We start from the raw sequence: 15,396 nt of genomic DNA, 5'->3' as shown, positions 1-15,396 counted from the left end.
TATTTTATGTTAATTGTTGCACCTATTACTCCAGCTTGATTAATGATACTGAAATGCTGGTCTAATGACTACTGACTACTGAATTGTAATTTTTGAAAGATGACGAATCCTCGAATAAAGTTTTAATTGTAAACACCCATATAGTATACAAATATGCGAGAATGCAGAATCAATTACAAAAATACTTGTCTGTTACAAAACAAATATCAATCAATAAAGAACAAACCATAGTAAAACATTTTGAAGCTCGTACATGGTGTGCGCTCGTCGTTAATTTATGCGATATTGTTGCATTTCTTACATGCATGCTAGAAATCATTATATAAAATTTAATATCGGTTCATTTAGAGGGTTTGCGTGTATTATAATTTCGTCTGTAATCTTACTGGATAGAAAAAAATTTGTTTTACACCAGCGAAAATACCACCAAATGCTTCGTTAAATGATGATAACACATAATCCACAATAAATTCCAGATAACCTAAATTTTCGTAATCGTCGTATTCTTCGTGATAAAAATATTCGTACAACATTGGTAGGAATATTATTAAGATGTACATCATACCACCAAAAAAAACTGGAAATGAGAGAAAATAATTATTATATATAATGTATATATAAATGTAATTATTAATTGAGCATAATAAAGAACACAGTTTTAAACTATGTACTTACTGATAGATTTAAGTTCTAGAAATTGCTTGTCATTTTCTTTAGTTTGTTTAGATCTCAGTTTATTAAGTAAGGGTTCATCGTTAATAAAATTTGACATCATATTATTTGCACCAACACTGTGAGTATTAGCCACAGGGTCTGACAATGATTTCATGTTTCCATTACAATGTAACTGGGTTGTCTCCATAATATCTGATTGATGATTTGAATCTCTATACAATAGAGAAAATAAAATCAAATTTTAATATAATCATTTATTTCCTAAAGGAACTGAAACAAACGTTTTTTTCTAGTGTACCAATCATTTATATAACTTACAGTGCTTTATTGATCATGCTAGAAAGAGCTGTACAGTGTTGTAGTGTTTGAAGTTCTGGATTCAGTTTTAATTGATTTCGTAATTCTTTATCATATGTTTCATCTGCTTCTCCCTTCTTAGTTTTTGGTCCATCTATTGTTAGTTGATAGAGATGTTGCTCCACGCTCCCTGTATTTTTTATTTTGTGTCTTAATCTGTTATAATACTCCCAATAACTTTTATTCAATAATTCTTGGGTTTTAGGAGAAATGCCTTTTGGACTTTCAATTGTACCATTTGATCTAGGAGAAATTTCACATTTACATTTATTATTTTTTAAGCCTGTTTTTGATAGACTCTTGATCACTTCCTGACCTGAATCAATCCCATCAACATTTTGCAAATAACTTTGCTCGTTCAAATTTAAATTACTTTCGATTTGTGCATTTCCATTCTTCTCATGTATGGGTAACTTGACATTAGAATGAAGACCAATCTTTCTCATCCTGTGATTATTAAATTTGCGAATGTTCATTTGGCTACATTTATGTTTATTATATTGACAATTAGGCCACACTAAAGTATAGTCGGAATCTACCAATGCAGAGTGAGAATTCTTTTGAAAATAAGATTTTGCTTTTCTAGAAAATTTTGCTGATGCCTTTTTTTGTTTAAAAGTGATATGCGGTTCGGAACTCCGGCAGAGCTTTTTTGTACAATCATTTTTTATGCAAGACAAATTTTGTTCAGATTTATTTCTTGCTGCTACTTGATACATAGATGGTTTATGTTCTTTTGAACGAGGCACTGACTGAGGATGATTTTTTTCAGTTAATATGACATTCCTTTGATCACAGTCCATGTTAATCCTGTTAGTTTTTATTGTAGATTTACTGATACCATTAAACTCCTTCCTCTGGATACTTTTTTTTGGAATAAATTCTGAATCTGTCGTTTCTTCGCCACTAGTGATGCATACAGTTTTCTTTGTATTTTGAAAAATATTATTATGTATATTTCTTTTAACAATACTGGGAACATAGTACTCGGAATCGCTAGATTCTTGTTGTTTTCGCTGAGATCGCGTGTTTTCTAATTTTTCGGGTATATTTGGATTCACTGAAATATTGGTAATGCTACCATTTAGTTTTAAACAGTTTTCTCTACTTCTATCAGGTACTGTATTTTGTACTTTTAATTTGTTTTCCTTCTCAATGGCACAGACATTTTTCTCTTCGGTAGTTTTATTTCCAGCATCTGGAAATACATTTTCAGGATAATTACTACCATTACTGAGAGGTGTATTCATATTTTGCATTTGGTCTGGAATTATGTGTTTCAAGGATTCTGTGTTAGAGGAATGCAAAGATTGTTCTGCTTCTTTTTTTATTAAAGATACAGTTTCAGTTTGGTTTCTTTCTTCTAAATTACTCAAACACGGTTGCAGAATATTACTTGTTCCTATAGTAGGTATTTGCAACGGTATGTTTTGATAAGTTAGAACTGGAACTTGTAAATTGTAACATTGTTTTAGATATTCTTGAGGTAATGTGATCGTATCAACGTGTATCGCATTTAAGGGATGCGGTTGAAGTTTCTTGTCTAACACATAAAATAACTGTCCATTATTTTCCTAAATACATTGAAGTAACATTAGAATTTATTCTGTTAATTTTTATATTTTTATTAAAAATGTAATTATGAAACACGGGGATATATACTTGCATTGGTAATGGATTTACATCCACCTGTGTTTTTACATCATTCATTGTTGATCTTGAAGTGTTAGTCAAATTTTTAAATTCTGAACTATCTACACAACTCTTTTGTTCTAAAATTGTTTCTTTATTGATATTAACTATGTTATCTTCCTTGGAATTCTGAACGCAATTACTTTTATGAAACTGAAATCCACAAGATACTGTTATAATTAGTATTGTCGGTTAAGTAATGTGCTTACCGTTTCTGTCTTAATCTCTTCAGCTTTTTCTGTTCCGCGAGAGTTTGCCGTTTCCTGTATTTTCATTTGTTGCCTACATTAAAATAATACAATAATACAATACAAATAATAACGATATATACTATTTTCCATTAAAAGTGAAGTGTACACATTAATGTCCCTCTCAGGTACTGTCTCCACTAATTCTCCATTATGCAAAGGTTCTATAGAGTTAGTGAGGTCAGAATGGTTCGTTTTCTTCTCTAATGATTCAGTTGATGTAACGTGATTCCTTTTAGTATTGGTTACTCTGCTCAAAAATACATCAACAACTTTTTAAATTGGTCATGTTTATATTTACGTGGGGAAGAAAGAAGACTACTTTTTAAAACGAGGATCAACGAAACCAGGCTGTCGTTTTAAAGTGTGCATACTTGAGGTAACTCTTTGGCAATGAAAGGATGAATATGCACTATCTCTGGTTATTGTAGATTTAGGTGACCTGAAATTTAAAATACCTACGTTCAACTTACCGTTAACGTGACTCATGTAAAATTTAGGAAATGCAAAATTATGATTTACTGATTTAGTGGTGTTTGAACCACAGTGCGGCTCTTTCTAGGTGTCCCAGTAAAAGTGATTATACATGGAGGTTCAATGGTATCGTTAACATCATCAGCTAATTTTCTCTGTGGTATTTTCGGCCAGGAAGGATCAGCTGGTATCCTAAAATTGTTTAGAATTAGCGAAAATAAATCCTGATATAAATATTTTAACTTAAAAACTTACCGCAACGATCCTGCATTGTATCTTTGTGAAATTGGTATTAAGTTTTCACTATTTACTGAAACGATATGCATCATTTGCATCTTAAATTATTATCGAATAAAAACATTTTAAATTAATTTTACCTTTAATGTTCAACTGCAAGGCATTTGTTTTATCTTGATATGCCATGTTGAAGCAGTCATACATTTCAAAATTTTTTACTTTTCTGTTGAGACATTTGTAAACATTATTCCCGAACTAATTGTCTAAATTATTAATGTTAAAAGAAATACAAAAACTGTATAGGTTCAACGTGAATTTCATGTTTCACGGAGTGAATAATTTTATACTTCAAGTGGGACTATTCTTGTTTTCCTGAAGTCAGATGTTTTGTCTATGCATATCTAAGAAAATTTACATTTTTGGGAACAATTAAATTTTTTTATTTTTAATAAGTATTCAATAGCTTTCTGTACAAAAAGATCTCAGATGGTATGGTAATCAGTCATTTCGTTTTATTAATGACAATATGTATTTATATAATATGTATGTAATTTTAATCTTAATTTTAAAATATTGTATGTACAATAAATATACAACTGTAGTAGATGCAGGAACAATTAACTATGATCTACATCAGTATTTTATAGCTTGATTTATGTTACACTAAGTTGAAGTATATTTGCGCACCATAATAATTATATCACAATATCAAGCTAACAGTATTATATTTATGTATAGTGATTCTTTTTTTTTTCTTTTTTTTTGCAAAATATTATAATAAATTTTCTTACTTAACAAATGTAACTCTTTTATCGTGTATGTATGCATATATGTGCAAGTTTTAAATCTGTATAAACATTATAAACATGTAACACATGTTCAAGATTCCTTTTTAAACCTTCTTGTTTTTTTGTATAATAAAGAAAATTGTGCGCATTGCCAGTTAAAAAAAAAATATCAACATTTTATCAATAAATCATATAATCAATTTAATAAATTATACTTGTGTATGAATATGTGTAACCTCATGAATAAATATATCAATTACAGACATTATGGTGTATGTAAAAACTACTTAAACGAAGGAATGTTTCAGTATAATTATTTTGACTAGATTTGAGAAAGATGATGTAGTTATCACTCTTATATAAAAGTTGTATGCCATAAAATGTATCAATGTTCAAGTTTTTCTTCGCCATCATATTTGTTAGTATTACTGAATACTGAATTTTAAATTGGTCCAAGATCTAAATATATCTTTCTTTGTTTCTGTCTTATGTCATTAAAATTGCACAAACATCTCACTGACATTGTCTTAGAGTTTAGGGCATACTTCATTTTAGATAAATAAATACATAATACCAACAGATATTTTCATGGGACAATATAAATTAAATTATTTACTTTCTTAATCTTTTACTGTTCTTCCAGTTTTTTTTTTTTTTAAGTGAGTTTTAAACAATGACAAGATAAATAATCGTGTTAAAAATTTATCAAAATAATACTTTAAATAAGGGATACTAATAATTACAACGTAATTATTACCAATTTTAAATGTTACTCGCTACAAGATATAATGTAAGTAGGTAAGTACCCTTTAGTTTCTCAGCCTTTTTTTTTATAATGGAGGTATATGTGATTTTTCTACAAAGATCGAGAAATCAAAGAGTCTATTACTTTTACTGTTACTTTTACCAGGTCTCTCCAAATTATGTATGCAAATAATTCATCTCTATTCAATGTAGCTTAATATACAAGATACAACTGTTTAGCAATGCATATACTTGGATAAAAATATAACATTATGTACCAATAGAAACTTAATGTCTTCAACGAATGTATCACAATCTACATGTTTTATATCTCATAAAACATCGTAATTAACCTTCAATTCATATACTATAACTTTCTTTAAAAATATACAATGAATACAAAAGCTAGATACATTCCTTAATAGCCTTAATTCTGTATGTTTTTTAAGATTACAATAGTAGATTTGACTCTTCATAATTTTTATAAGAAAAATAATATAGTCACGAAGAGACTGTTATCGACATTACGATATATTTAAACAAAAGTCTGAGAATTAATTTTGTGTTCAAAGAATATGTATATCGAACAATGCGCAATTATTGTCTGGCAGTATTGTAATATTCTGCGTAAAGGTAGAATCTAATTTTTATGGCAAATCATTACGGTAACGTATGCATTGTAGAAAGAAGAGCTATCGACTATTATTTTATGTTTAACATTGCTTGGATAATCTTCGTGAAAATGCTTTTTAGTTAAATATGCACAGATCATTCAGTTTAAAATATATACAGAAAACCCTCTCGACGTAGGAGGTAACTATATCAAGACATATATACGGTACATTGATAACGTTTTATGCTTGTAGATGAAGCATTTGTTGTTAGGTGTGTGGGAAATATACATACATAAAACACATTTATTACATAGTTTCTCCGTTATTGTCGAGTTAAGCCTCGTGTTCACCGTTATTTATTCCTATAAGCGATTCTGTTTGCTCTGCTTCAAGATCTGGTATTCTAAAATAAAAGAACACCGCGTTTATTACAATAGCGTCAGTCGAAATAGGATCCACATACGATTATTTCTTTTTCACGCGTAAATACCTTGTCGATCTATTTTTTCGACAAATCCAAATGTAAATCCTCTTCATCAAATCCATGACTGGATCCCAATTATCGTAATAAGATAGAAGAGATACAGTCAGAAATGCTAAAAGCATTGGAATAGTTCCTAGATAGAATATGTAAGGGTACTCGACCTTTTTTAATAACACATCAGCTATCATCGACATTGGCATTGTTAAACTAACCCCAAGAGTTGCTATGAGGGACGATGTTAAAAAACAGCCCCTACAAATACAAAATAATAGTATGCGATAAGATGAATTAGTGCAAATATTTTTTTCATAAACGTACCATAGCCAAAGTACTTCGCTTAGAACAGTACCAATCAGACCATTAATGATTAGAAATGTCCACTGGTGAGTATCTGGCCATTCGAATACTTCCCAGTGGGCGTAATGAAGAATAAAAAACAATGGCCACAGAAGCGTCAGATTAAAAAGCCCGACAAACCCGAAAAACATTGGAATATCCATTTTATCTTCGTGATCTACTTTCCGTTTTAGGAATACAATGTAAGCTGCATAAAAAAATGCACTGACTAGCGCCAATATTATGCCTGTGGGTATCTTATTAGTTTCTATCGTTAAATCCGAAAGACCAACTAATACCTACGGATTAAAAAGAAACTCTTTACTTTATTTGGAAATTGAATTCTTAAATGTTATATCGCGGTTTTAACCATGCTTGCTTTTCTTGTAACGTAAGATAATACATACTAGCCCAAGAATGCTGACAGACACAGCAACTAGCTTGGACAGCGTAAATTTATCTCCTCCATTGCTAGGGAAAACAGCAGCGAGGAACAAAGTAAATAAACTCGAAGTTGATGACAGTACTGTTACAACTCCTGCTTCGGTCTTTGCTAATGATATCTGATAAGTATAATTAGCCATAAACCACTGCAACATAAAATATTTGTATTAATATAACGTATGCGTGGTTATTGTGAATCGCTAAATTGTTACGTACAAACAAACAAAACATAAGCGCAATCTTTGCAACTTTTTGAACACAAAATTTATTGGCTTGCCGCCTCGCGTGTTCCCCAGCTCTTAAGCTCGCTTGATAGCTGAGCCTCGCTAACAATGCTTCGGTAGCATCGCATTCTGACATGTGTCGGACTTCTGCTAACTTACTAAATCTCACAGAACGTATAGACGAATCGTCGCTTTCTGTGCCCGAAGAACGATCACACTGGTCTGGCGTTTTTATTGGAACGAATGTTGGATCGCTCTGAAGTGGTATATGTTTTATTAATGAGTTATTTTAAACAGAAAAATTCGTAGTGTATTTTTACCTACCAAACTAGTATTGGCTTCTGAATAAAAGTTATCATCTTCCACGTTAGGATCTATGAACTAAAAAGTAATAAATTAAGCGAAAAGGAGTATAGGAATAATGTCTTAATAGAATTTGTAGAGAAATAATACCATGTATGTTGCTGGTTTGTTACACTGATCCCGCCATGGAGGCCAGAAACATAAACCAAGCAAATAAAGCGTAAACATTGATGTTTTTACATATGTACTAAAAAATGGCTTTTCGAAAGCTGCTTCTCTATAAATATACTAAAATGTAAAAGGAATGTTATTAGATTGAGTTACATTCTAAAAGTTTTTAAGTAATATTTGAAGCAACTCTTACTTTAGTTAGCTCAGAACTGGAGACCCAAATTATATCGACTAGTAGTAAAACTAACAATCCGAGGACTAGCCTCTGAGATTTATTCATCATTGCTGCAAGTTTGTGAGGATCCTCCGCCATCCCCTGCTGTCTGCGCTGTCTTAATTCTACAGAGCAGCTCATAGTGTATCCAATACCTCTTCTCTTCTTAATTATGGCATCATGGTAAAATTGAATACTGAAAAATCATTGAACATGCTGAATATATGTTTATTTTGCTAAATAGTACGTGAATTCTCGAGTGTATGTGAAACTTAATAACTGTTAACTAAAAAACATTTCAAGACATGCATTAAAAAGAATGAGATATTTCAAACAAAATAAAATGTTTCCTTATAATTCAGGAACTGTTGATCCTTAAATCCAAGCTTGCATACTCTTTTTTCTGTAGTTTGACAAGTATTATACGCAAAGTTTATATTTACTTTTGCATATCTATAACGATAGAAAATCGAGTAATAAAGAATACCAAGTTAATAACATAGCAATTTAACATACATGGAGAAGTACACACAGATAGCATGCCCTGACAAATATAAATTCAAATATTTAGGTGTTTACTTTCAACATACTTCTAATACTAAAAGATCTTCACGATAAACAAGACAAAGGAGACACATGTTGCACAATAATTGTCACGTGAATTACTGGAGTGTGTGTCTGGAATGTAACAGAACAGAGACAGGAAGTAGAGGAAGAGGATTAAAACGAGGGACAAAAAAACAATGTTCAAGGTTTCACTACTTTAATGTTCTTTTTACAAGTTCACGATGATGATTGTGTTCGATGAGTAACGTGATATAAAATTCATAAAGTGTGTACGTCTATAAAAACTATTTATTGGTTTTATGACTGATAACACAGGTGGATAAGAGACAAATGTATGAAACTTTAGTCATGTGTAAGATAACCTATAAAAGTAGTCACGAGGGTGAATAAACAACGACTCAACGTGATATTCGTACGGATTATCAACGAATAATCGACTCACAATTAACGACAACCCTCAATTTTCCACTGGCGACAATAATACATGGACTCGCTGTTTCTCTACATCTTAGTATCACGAAACCATGAGCATCGCATGCTGCTCGATCGACTAAAGATCGAGTATAAGAACGTCGATGTTTTACGCGCCGATTTCCGGTATTATCCGCACGATATTTCGACAATTATTCCGCGATCTCCTCTCTGGTATTATTTAAATGTGATTAACACTTTAACATTTCCGTTGCATTATCGCGTAGGAACAACTATCCGTAACCATGTTGATGCGCCGATGACGTCCCGTAATTTTTGTTATCACTTCGATGGCGCTACGTGTCAGCGTACTTTTCATGCCAGATGGACATTCTTATCTGCAGTGATAACAGATTTGAATGGCGAATAAAAGATACAGGACTGTTCATTTGTCAATTTTAATTGCGGGATGGAATTAAATTTGGACGAAGCGAAACTAAAGTGCGCAACTTGAATAAATCCTATTCTAAGAAAGTAAATAAAGTATAACGAATCTTCGCGAGTTTTTGCTTAGCTACATTATTTCTTCTTAGGATTATTCAACCTTTTATTGAATAATGATGAGGGATTCTTTCGTATAAAGACTTATTTTTTAGAGCAACTAAATTGAAATTTTATACGAGCGATAAATCTCGCGATCCACATTATATTTTTGCTTAAAAAAATTCAAAGTTACAGTTAAAGGCAGAATAAATATATACTAAAAATTTGGAAGCTCTGTGTTTTTTCATTTCGTTATAAAAAATTCCGAAGAAACCTTAAAAAGAACGGTCGTCACACGGGAGTCTCCCTTAAGACTTATTTTTTAGAGCGACTAAATTGAAATTTTATATGATAATTTGATTGGTAGGATATCGATAATAATAATAGCCTTCTTTTTTAAACTTTTAAAATATCGAAGTTTCTCTTGTGGGTTCCCGCTATTTTCCATCAAATAAATAGCCGTCTATCGGTGAATTAACCGAACTAATTTTCGGAGTATGGTCAGCGCCTCTATCGGGAAAACGTTCAAGTTTGTCGTGGAATAGTTTCTATTTGTTTCGCTAGATAGCGCCATTTACGTGGTAATTTACCGACATTATGGTAATATATCGACAGGTGTCGGTAAAAAACAGTGAAATCAGCGCCATCTAACGGTGAAGAAAGGAACTACCCACGACAAACTTGAGCGTTTTCCCGATAGAGGCGCTGATCGGAGTCCGAAATTAGTTCGGCATGTTCACCGCTAGATGGCGCCACCATATTCCCGCGGGAAATTTGAATGACTTTTTATTTTATTCTTGTAAGATCTCTTTTTAAACGACGCTAGTCATTTTACAATAGAAATCATTACTATAAATGTTCAGTTGATGAATATGTGATCAAGTCACAACAAATTTTCGCGTGGTTTTGTTTAGCTATATTGTTTTTCTAGCTTAATCGTAAGCTCAAGCTACAAAAGCAACCCTTTTCTAAATAATATGCTCGATCTGAAATAAAAATCGTTTGGATAAATTGTAGAATGAGATAACTGCTAGATTTGCGTGTGATATTTTCCTGTGAAGGCATCTCATAACTTTAGACCATTTATATAAATATATATATAATATTTAGAGTGAATATTAATTAATTTATTGACTGGATTCACGCAATAGCAGATTAAGATAATTTCGTGTGAAGGAAGCTTAAACTAAGGGTTGTCATGACGAATAATAGCAACAACATACCCTCGAGCCTTCTGGGACAGCACTCGTACTATGAACAGTTGAAACGTGCCTGTGCAACGTTGTTTTTGTGTTCCAAGAATGGCTAACAATATGCTCAGCAATGGTCGTATCCAGCAACAAACCACCGTTTCGCAACAACCGAGCAACGATAAGGGAAAGAAAGGTGTTATTTTTCGGAATTTCACGAACGTTATACGAAACGCGTCACTCGTGCGCGCGATGACATTTTTATCAACGACGCTCGATTAAAACTGGATCGAAACTGCAGTTGATAAAAGATAAGAACCTAAAATTACAATAAATCATTCGATTAGGAAACTTTATATAATGATAATGAGGCGATGACGGTTAGTAGACGGTGTTAGTAAACATTGTCGATTAAAAATGACGCTAACAGGGCCGTGTCATCGATCGATGAGTGGTTCTACCGTATCTTTTTGACGGTTATTTCGGAATTTTTGATAGCGAAATGAAGAAACGCAGAGCGTCCGAATTTTTATTATACATTTATCCAGCCTTTAACTGTAACTTTGAATTTTTTTAAGTAAAAATATAACGTGTATCGCGAGAATTTATCGCTCGTACGGCACCTACAGTAAAAAAAAAAACGATAGGTGAACGGCGTCCATGATTCCGGCAGATTGGCTGATCTGAAATAAAAAAAAAACAAATTGCATGTTAATCTGTAGATGGATGGCTATCGCCGGAACTAGGATTTTCTAAAAACCTGGAAAATTCAATTTTTTACATACTTTTAAACATTAACACCCAAAGTTTCGTGATCTTTTTCCACTACTTTTTTTATGAAAAAAAAAAACCAAAAAAAAAAAACGGTTCAATATTTTTCAAAAATCCCAGTTCCGGCGATAGCCAGCCACCTACTGATTAACATGCAATTTGTTTTTTTTTTATTTCAGATTAGCCAGTCTGCCGGAATCATGGACGCCGTTCACCTATCGTTTCTTTTTTACTGTAGGTGCCGTACGAGCGATAAATTCTCGCGATCCGCGTTATATTTCTGCTGAAAAAAAATTCAAAGTTACAGTTACAGCCTGAATAAATGTATAATAAAAATTTGGAAGCTTTGTGTTTTTTTTATTTCGTTATAAAAAATTCCGAAAAAAACCTTAAAAAGAACGGTCGTCACACGGAACGACCTCCTTGAGACTAATTTTTTAGAGCGACTAAATTTGAAATTTTATACGAAAACACAATTTGTAGGGTATCCATAATAATAATGAAATAAACACGACGTACAGTTGTCAGTTTTTTTAACGTGTTCATGGTTTAACGATACCCTTGTCGCTTGTTATCGAATTAGCGCCAGAAATACCAGCGATAGAGCGCAACAATTGGCTTCTGCATCGTCACTATACGCGTCACGAGTACAAAACTTGTAAAATCCTCATCGATCAGGAATTATTAAGGTCGAGTGGTCACAATGAATACGCCAGTTACCTGAAGGTACATCGTTCGATTATATAAACAAATTGCTAAGCTCGATTCTTTACTTAGAAATGAAATACAAACGTGAAAGTCCTCCGCAGGGTTTGATACTCAGGAGGGAGGGTAAAATTCAGGACTCGTTGAACTGCTTCCAAACGGCGTACAACGTTAATTCTACGAATGTTAATAACATCAAGCAAATCGCCAAGTCGCTGTAAGCGAAGGAATGCTTTATTAAATATCTTTAAGAGGATGAATTTGTATTAGAAACGTTCGATTTAAGCGGTAACGATTTATCTTTTTCATTAGATTGATTATGGGAAGTCACAAGCGTGCCATCGAGGCGTATTTGGAAGCCGAGAAGGTGTCCACTATACCGGACTGGGAAATTTATTTGAACCTAGGTAAATCGTGTTACCTCCTCCCTAGTTGATAGTTTTTTTATGTCGCTCAAGTGTTCGAATTAAATCACCCATCTTCTATTTGAAATTATAGTTTACGAAGTATCGAAAAGAATGTACATTCGATGCCATCATTTCTTTATCATGTATTCTGGCCTGCTAAACTCGAAAATCGCAACGATAAATTTTTCTACGAATGGATTTCTTTTATATGAATTTTTGAATCTTTTTTTTTTCAATTTTTTCGTGAGGTACCTTTACATTTTAGGCCCTATATCTCGCGTTAGAAACGTCCGATTGAGTCGCGCAAGGTGCCATATTAAAGGTAATCGAATTTCCAATAATTGATTTTTACATTGTTTTCCAATCGGTTCGATAGTTTAAGTGTTACGGGCCAATATATATATATATATATGAGAAACTTCGATTTTTTTCAGCTATGGAACACAACAATTTCTTCCATCGCGATACAAAACTAGAAACTGTCAAATTATGTCGAGTTTCTTATTGTTTGCGTATAAATCGCACTTTTACGAAGAAAACAAGCTCTTTGGTTTAAGAAAATCTATGGATAAATACCAAAGTTAGGAATAATTGAGTAAAGGTAAAAAAGTTCCAATTTTACTGTTTCTGTGTCTTTCTCTTAATTAGTTAATTACACAACTTAACTAAGGCCAAAATTATTTCTAATTATCTATATAATATTGAAATTCAATAATAAAAATGAACGAAACGAATTTAGAAAAACGTTTTCTATATAAATAGGAAACAGAGTACAAAACTAAAATACAAAAACGGAGTAAAATTGGAATTTTTGTACCTTTACTCAATTATTCCTAACTTTGGTATTTATCCATAGATTTTCTTCAACAAAAAGCTTGTTTTCTTCGTTAAAGTGCGATCTATACGTAAACAATAAGAAACTGAACATAATTTGACAGTTTCTACTTTTGTATCGCGATGGAAGAAATTTTTGTGTTCTATTTTAGTCGAAAAAATCGAAGTTTCTCATATATATTGGCCCGTAACGTTTAAACTATTGAACCGATTGGAAAACAATGTAAAAATCAATTATTGGAAATTCGATTACCTTTAATATGGCATCTTGTGCGACTGAATCGAATGTTTCTAACTCGAGATATGGCCTAAAATGTGAAGGTATCTCAGAAAATAATCGAAAAAAAATTCAAAAGTTCATATAAAAGAAACCTGCCTATAAAACAATTTTTCGTTGCGATTTTCGAGTTTAGCAAGCCAAAATACATAAGAAAAAAAAATGATGGGATTGAATGTACATTTTGGCTGTAAACTAGTGATAATCTTGTCCTAGTTCGATTTCAACAAAAACAAGTTCCAGTTGCATCGTAACAAAATGTTGGGCTCGCATAAAATTTTCACGAGTGTAACAGTTGTTTTTAATTTTCTACCCCAACCAAATCCCACGAATTAATTTAATACACACAGTAGAGACACCCGTGTCCGTATTACAAAATTACAAAATAAGTTTTGAACCACCTACAAAAATTGATCCAAAATAGGAATTTATTTTACTCTGTAAATAATATAATATGAGCTTTACTCTCAATATTTTTTATATTCTTCCCATACTGTGTGCATTTTGCAGTATCTTGCACATTCAAATTCCCAATAAACGCATAAAAATCCGCAGTCTGCTTATGACTCTAGCTCAAATAGAAACATTTATTCTCCATTAAATAGAAAGATTTACTCTCCATTTTGTTACGTGTGCTCCTTTAAAATGTATGCCCGAAGAAAGATCAATAGTTGCGTAGTTTTTCTTCGCAAACAACCGGTCAGTTTAGAAAGACACTGCAAATATTATAACATGAACTACTCGCAGTCTAGTTATTAGTTACAAAACTGAACTGATTATTACACCTTCGGATACACAGAAAAGTGATTTGTTTTTAGGGGAGTGTTACGCAAAGCTGAACCAACTTTACGAGGCAAAGAGGCACCTGAAGAGGTCCATCGAGCTGACGAGAAACGAATTACCGTACGTCGCCTTAGCCAGGGTCTGCATCCAGGAGGATCACGTTACCGAGGCACGAAACGCTTACAACGCAGCTCTGAGGTGCGAAGCGTGTCGTCGTGTACTTTCTGTTTAATGTATTCCGCGATTAAGTCTCGTCCGACCTCGCCTCGTGCTTTGAGAATTTCAATCTCTCGCCGACTCAAATGTTCTTGTTCATGTCTTGTCGGTGTATCGTGTTCTGCAACTCGTTACAGGCCAACGACAGATCTTGAATTGAAAAAGTTGCACAGCGAAGCGAGGACTCGACGAGATTATCTTTTACGTCCAGGGTTGGATTAAACATTTTTACAGCTGCGTACGATACTGTAGAATGTTTTTTATTCACTCGTTCGATTCGCTGGAAAAACATCGATAAGCGAGAAGTTACTTTTAACACGTTCACTGCCAGATTCCCGTCAAATTTCTGCTAGAATTAAACATTATTTAGAGTGTTAAGGGCGGAGTCTGGTCCAGCTAATGTATTTTTCTAATGCGTATAGTTTCCAAATATAATTAATTTTTCTTATTGAAACATTTTTTACATATAAAGGGACGTTCGAAGAAGAAAATTTGACAGTCTAGATTTAATTTGAATGTATACATAAATATATATATATATGTAGATATAGTAGTCGTAAGGAAAGGATTCGGTCAAAACGATGGGATACGTGGAGCCCTGGGAAAACGTCTGATAAAATCAGAAATTTTTTTTCTTTAGTAGGTACGTAAAATGCGTATGAACCTCAATTTGCAAAAAAAAAAAAA

At 32.6% G+C, this 15,396-nt stretch overlaps 3 protein-coding genes across 5 annotated transcripts; 1 reads left to right on the top strand and 2 right to left on the bottom strand.

Moving 5' to 3' along the window:
• Positions 1 to 107: 107 nt before the first annotated feature.
• On the bottom strand, positions 108 to 5,210 carry LOC128893848 (uncharacterized). Its single transcript, XM_054155110.1, has 11 exons — positions 3,824 to 5,210; positions 3,702 to 3,756; positions 3,495 to 3,638; positions 3,295 to 3,414; positions 3,082 to 3,222; positions 2,934 to 3,006; positions 2,695 to 2,877; positions 994 to 2,606; positions 676 to 887; positions 387 to 577; positions 108 to 308 (listed from the first exon to the last, which is right to left on the bottom strand). The coding sequence occupies exons 1-11, from the start codon at positions 3,885 to 3,887 to the stop codon at positions 276 to 278; spliced, it is 2,829 nt and encodes a 942-aa protein (XP_054011085.1). The 5' UTR covers positions 3,888 to 5,210; the 3' UTR covers positions 108 to 275.
• On the bottom strand, positions 5,207 to 9,740 carry LOC128893855 (solute carrier family 35 member F5). Of its 3 annotated transcripts, none has more exons than XM_054155131.1 (9): positions 9,015 to 9,740; positions 7,985 to 8,201; positions 7,771 to 7,908; positions 7,642 to 7,698; positions 7,310 to 7,573; positions 7,057 to 7,239; positions 6,632 to 6,948; positions 6,320 to 6,565; positions 5,207 to 6,232 (listed from the first exon to the last, which is right to left on the bottom strand). In XM_054155131.1, the coding sequence occupies exons 2-9, from the start codon at positions 8,144 to 8,146 to the stop codon at positions 6,163 to 6,165; spliced, it is 1,437 nt and encodes a 478-aa protein (XP_054011106.1). In that variant the 5' UTR covers positions 8,147 to 8,201; positions 9,015 to 9,740; the 3' UTR covers positions 5,207 to 6,162. The 3 variants fall into 3 exon arrangements, with proteins under 3 accessions (XP_054011106.1, XP_054011105.1, XP_054011107.1); XM_054155130.1 differs by lacking the exon at positions 9,015 to 9,740 and adding an exon at positions 8,596 to 8,689; XM_054155132.1 differs by lacking the exon at positions 9,015 to 9,740 and adding an exon at positions 8,522 to 8,540.
• Positions 9,741 to 10,755: 1,015 nt separating this feature from the next.
• Positions 10,756 to 15,317, top strand: LOC128894399 (Bardet-Biedl syndrome 4 protein homolog). The gene is made up of 6 exons (XM_054156112.1): positions 10,756 to 10,912; positions 12,071 to 12,213; positions 12,297 to 12,409; positions 12,505 to 12,599; positions 14,529 to 14,947; positions 15,255 to 15,317. The coding sequence occupies exons 1-5, from the start codon at positions 10,828 to 10,830 to the stop codon at positions 14,723 to 14,725; spliced, it is 633 nt and encodes a 210-aa protein (XP_054012087.1). The 5' UTR covers positions 10,756 to 10,827; the 3' UTR covers positions 14,726 to 14,947; positions 15,255 to 15,317.
• Positions 15,318 to 15,396: the final 79 nt, after the last annotated feature.

The sequence above is a fragment of the Hylaeus anthracinus genome, unplaced genomic scaffold (genome assembly GCF_026225885.1).
Source record: "Hylaeus anthracinus isolate JK02 unplaced genomic scaffold, UHH_iyHylAnth1.0_haploid 3, whole genome shotgun sequence".
Taxonomy (NCBI): domain Eukaryota; kingdom Metazoa; phylum Arthropoda; class Insecta; order Hymenoptera; family Colletidae; genus Hylaeus; species Hylaeus anthracinus.
This window is presented reverse-complemented; position numbering and strand designations above follow the sequence as displayed.

Coding starts and splice junctions, on each gene's coding strand:
- LOC128893848 (XM_054155110.1), bottom strand. CDS start 3,887: ATGTATGACTGCTTCAACATGGCATATCAAGATAAAACAAATGCCTTG. Junction 888..993: donor AGCATGATCAATAAAGCACT/GTAAGTTATATA, acceptor TCTATTGTATAG/AGATTCAAATCATCAATCAG. Junction 309..386: donor AACAAATTTTTTTCTATCCA/GTAAGATTACAG, acceptor AATGATTTCTAG/CATGCATGTAAGAAATGCAA.
- LOC128893855 (XM_054155131.1), bottom strand. CDS start 8,146: ATGAGCTGCTCTGTAGAATTAAGACAGCGCAGACAGCAGGGGATGGCG. Junction 7,909..7,984: donor CCAGTTCTGAGCTAACTAAA/GTAAGAGTTGCT, acceptor TTTACATTTTAG/TATATTTATAGAGAAGCAGC. Junction 6,233..6,319: donor CGAAAAAATAGATCGACAAG/GTATTTACGCGT, acceptor CTTTTATTTTAG/AATACCAGATCTTGAAGCAG.
- LOC128894399 (XM_054156112.1), top strand. CDS start 10,828: ATGGCTAACAATATGCTCAGCAATGGTCGTATCCAGCAACAAACCACC. Junction 12,214..12,296: donor AATACGCCAGTTACCTGAAG/GTACATCGTTCG, acceptor AGTCCTCCGCAG/GGTTTGATACTCAGGAGGGA. Junction 12,410..12,504: donor AAGCAAATCGCCAAGTCGCT/GTAAGCGAAGGA, acceptor CTTTTTCATTAG/ATTGATTATGGGAAGTCACA.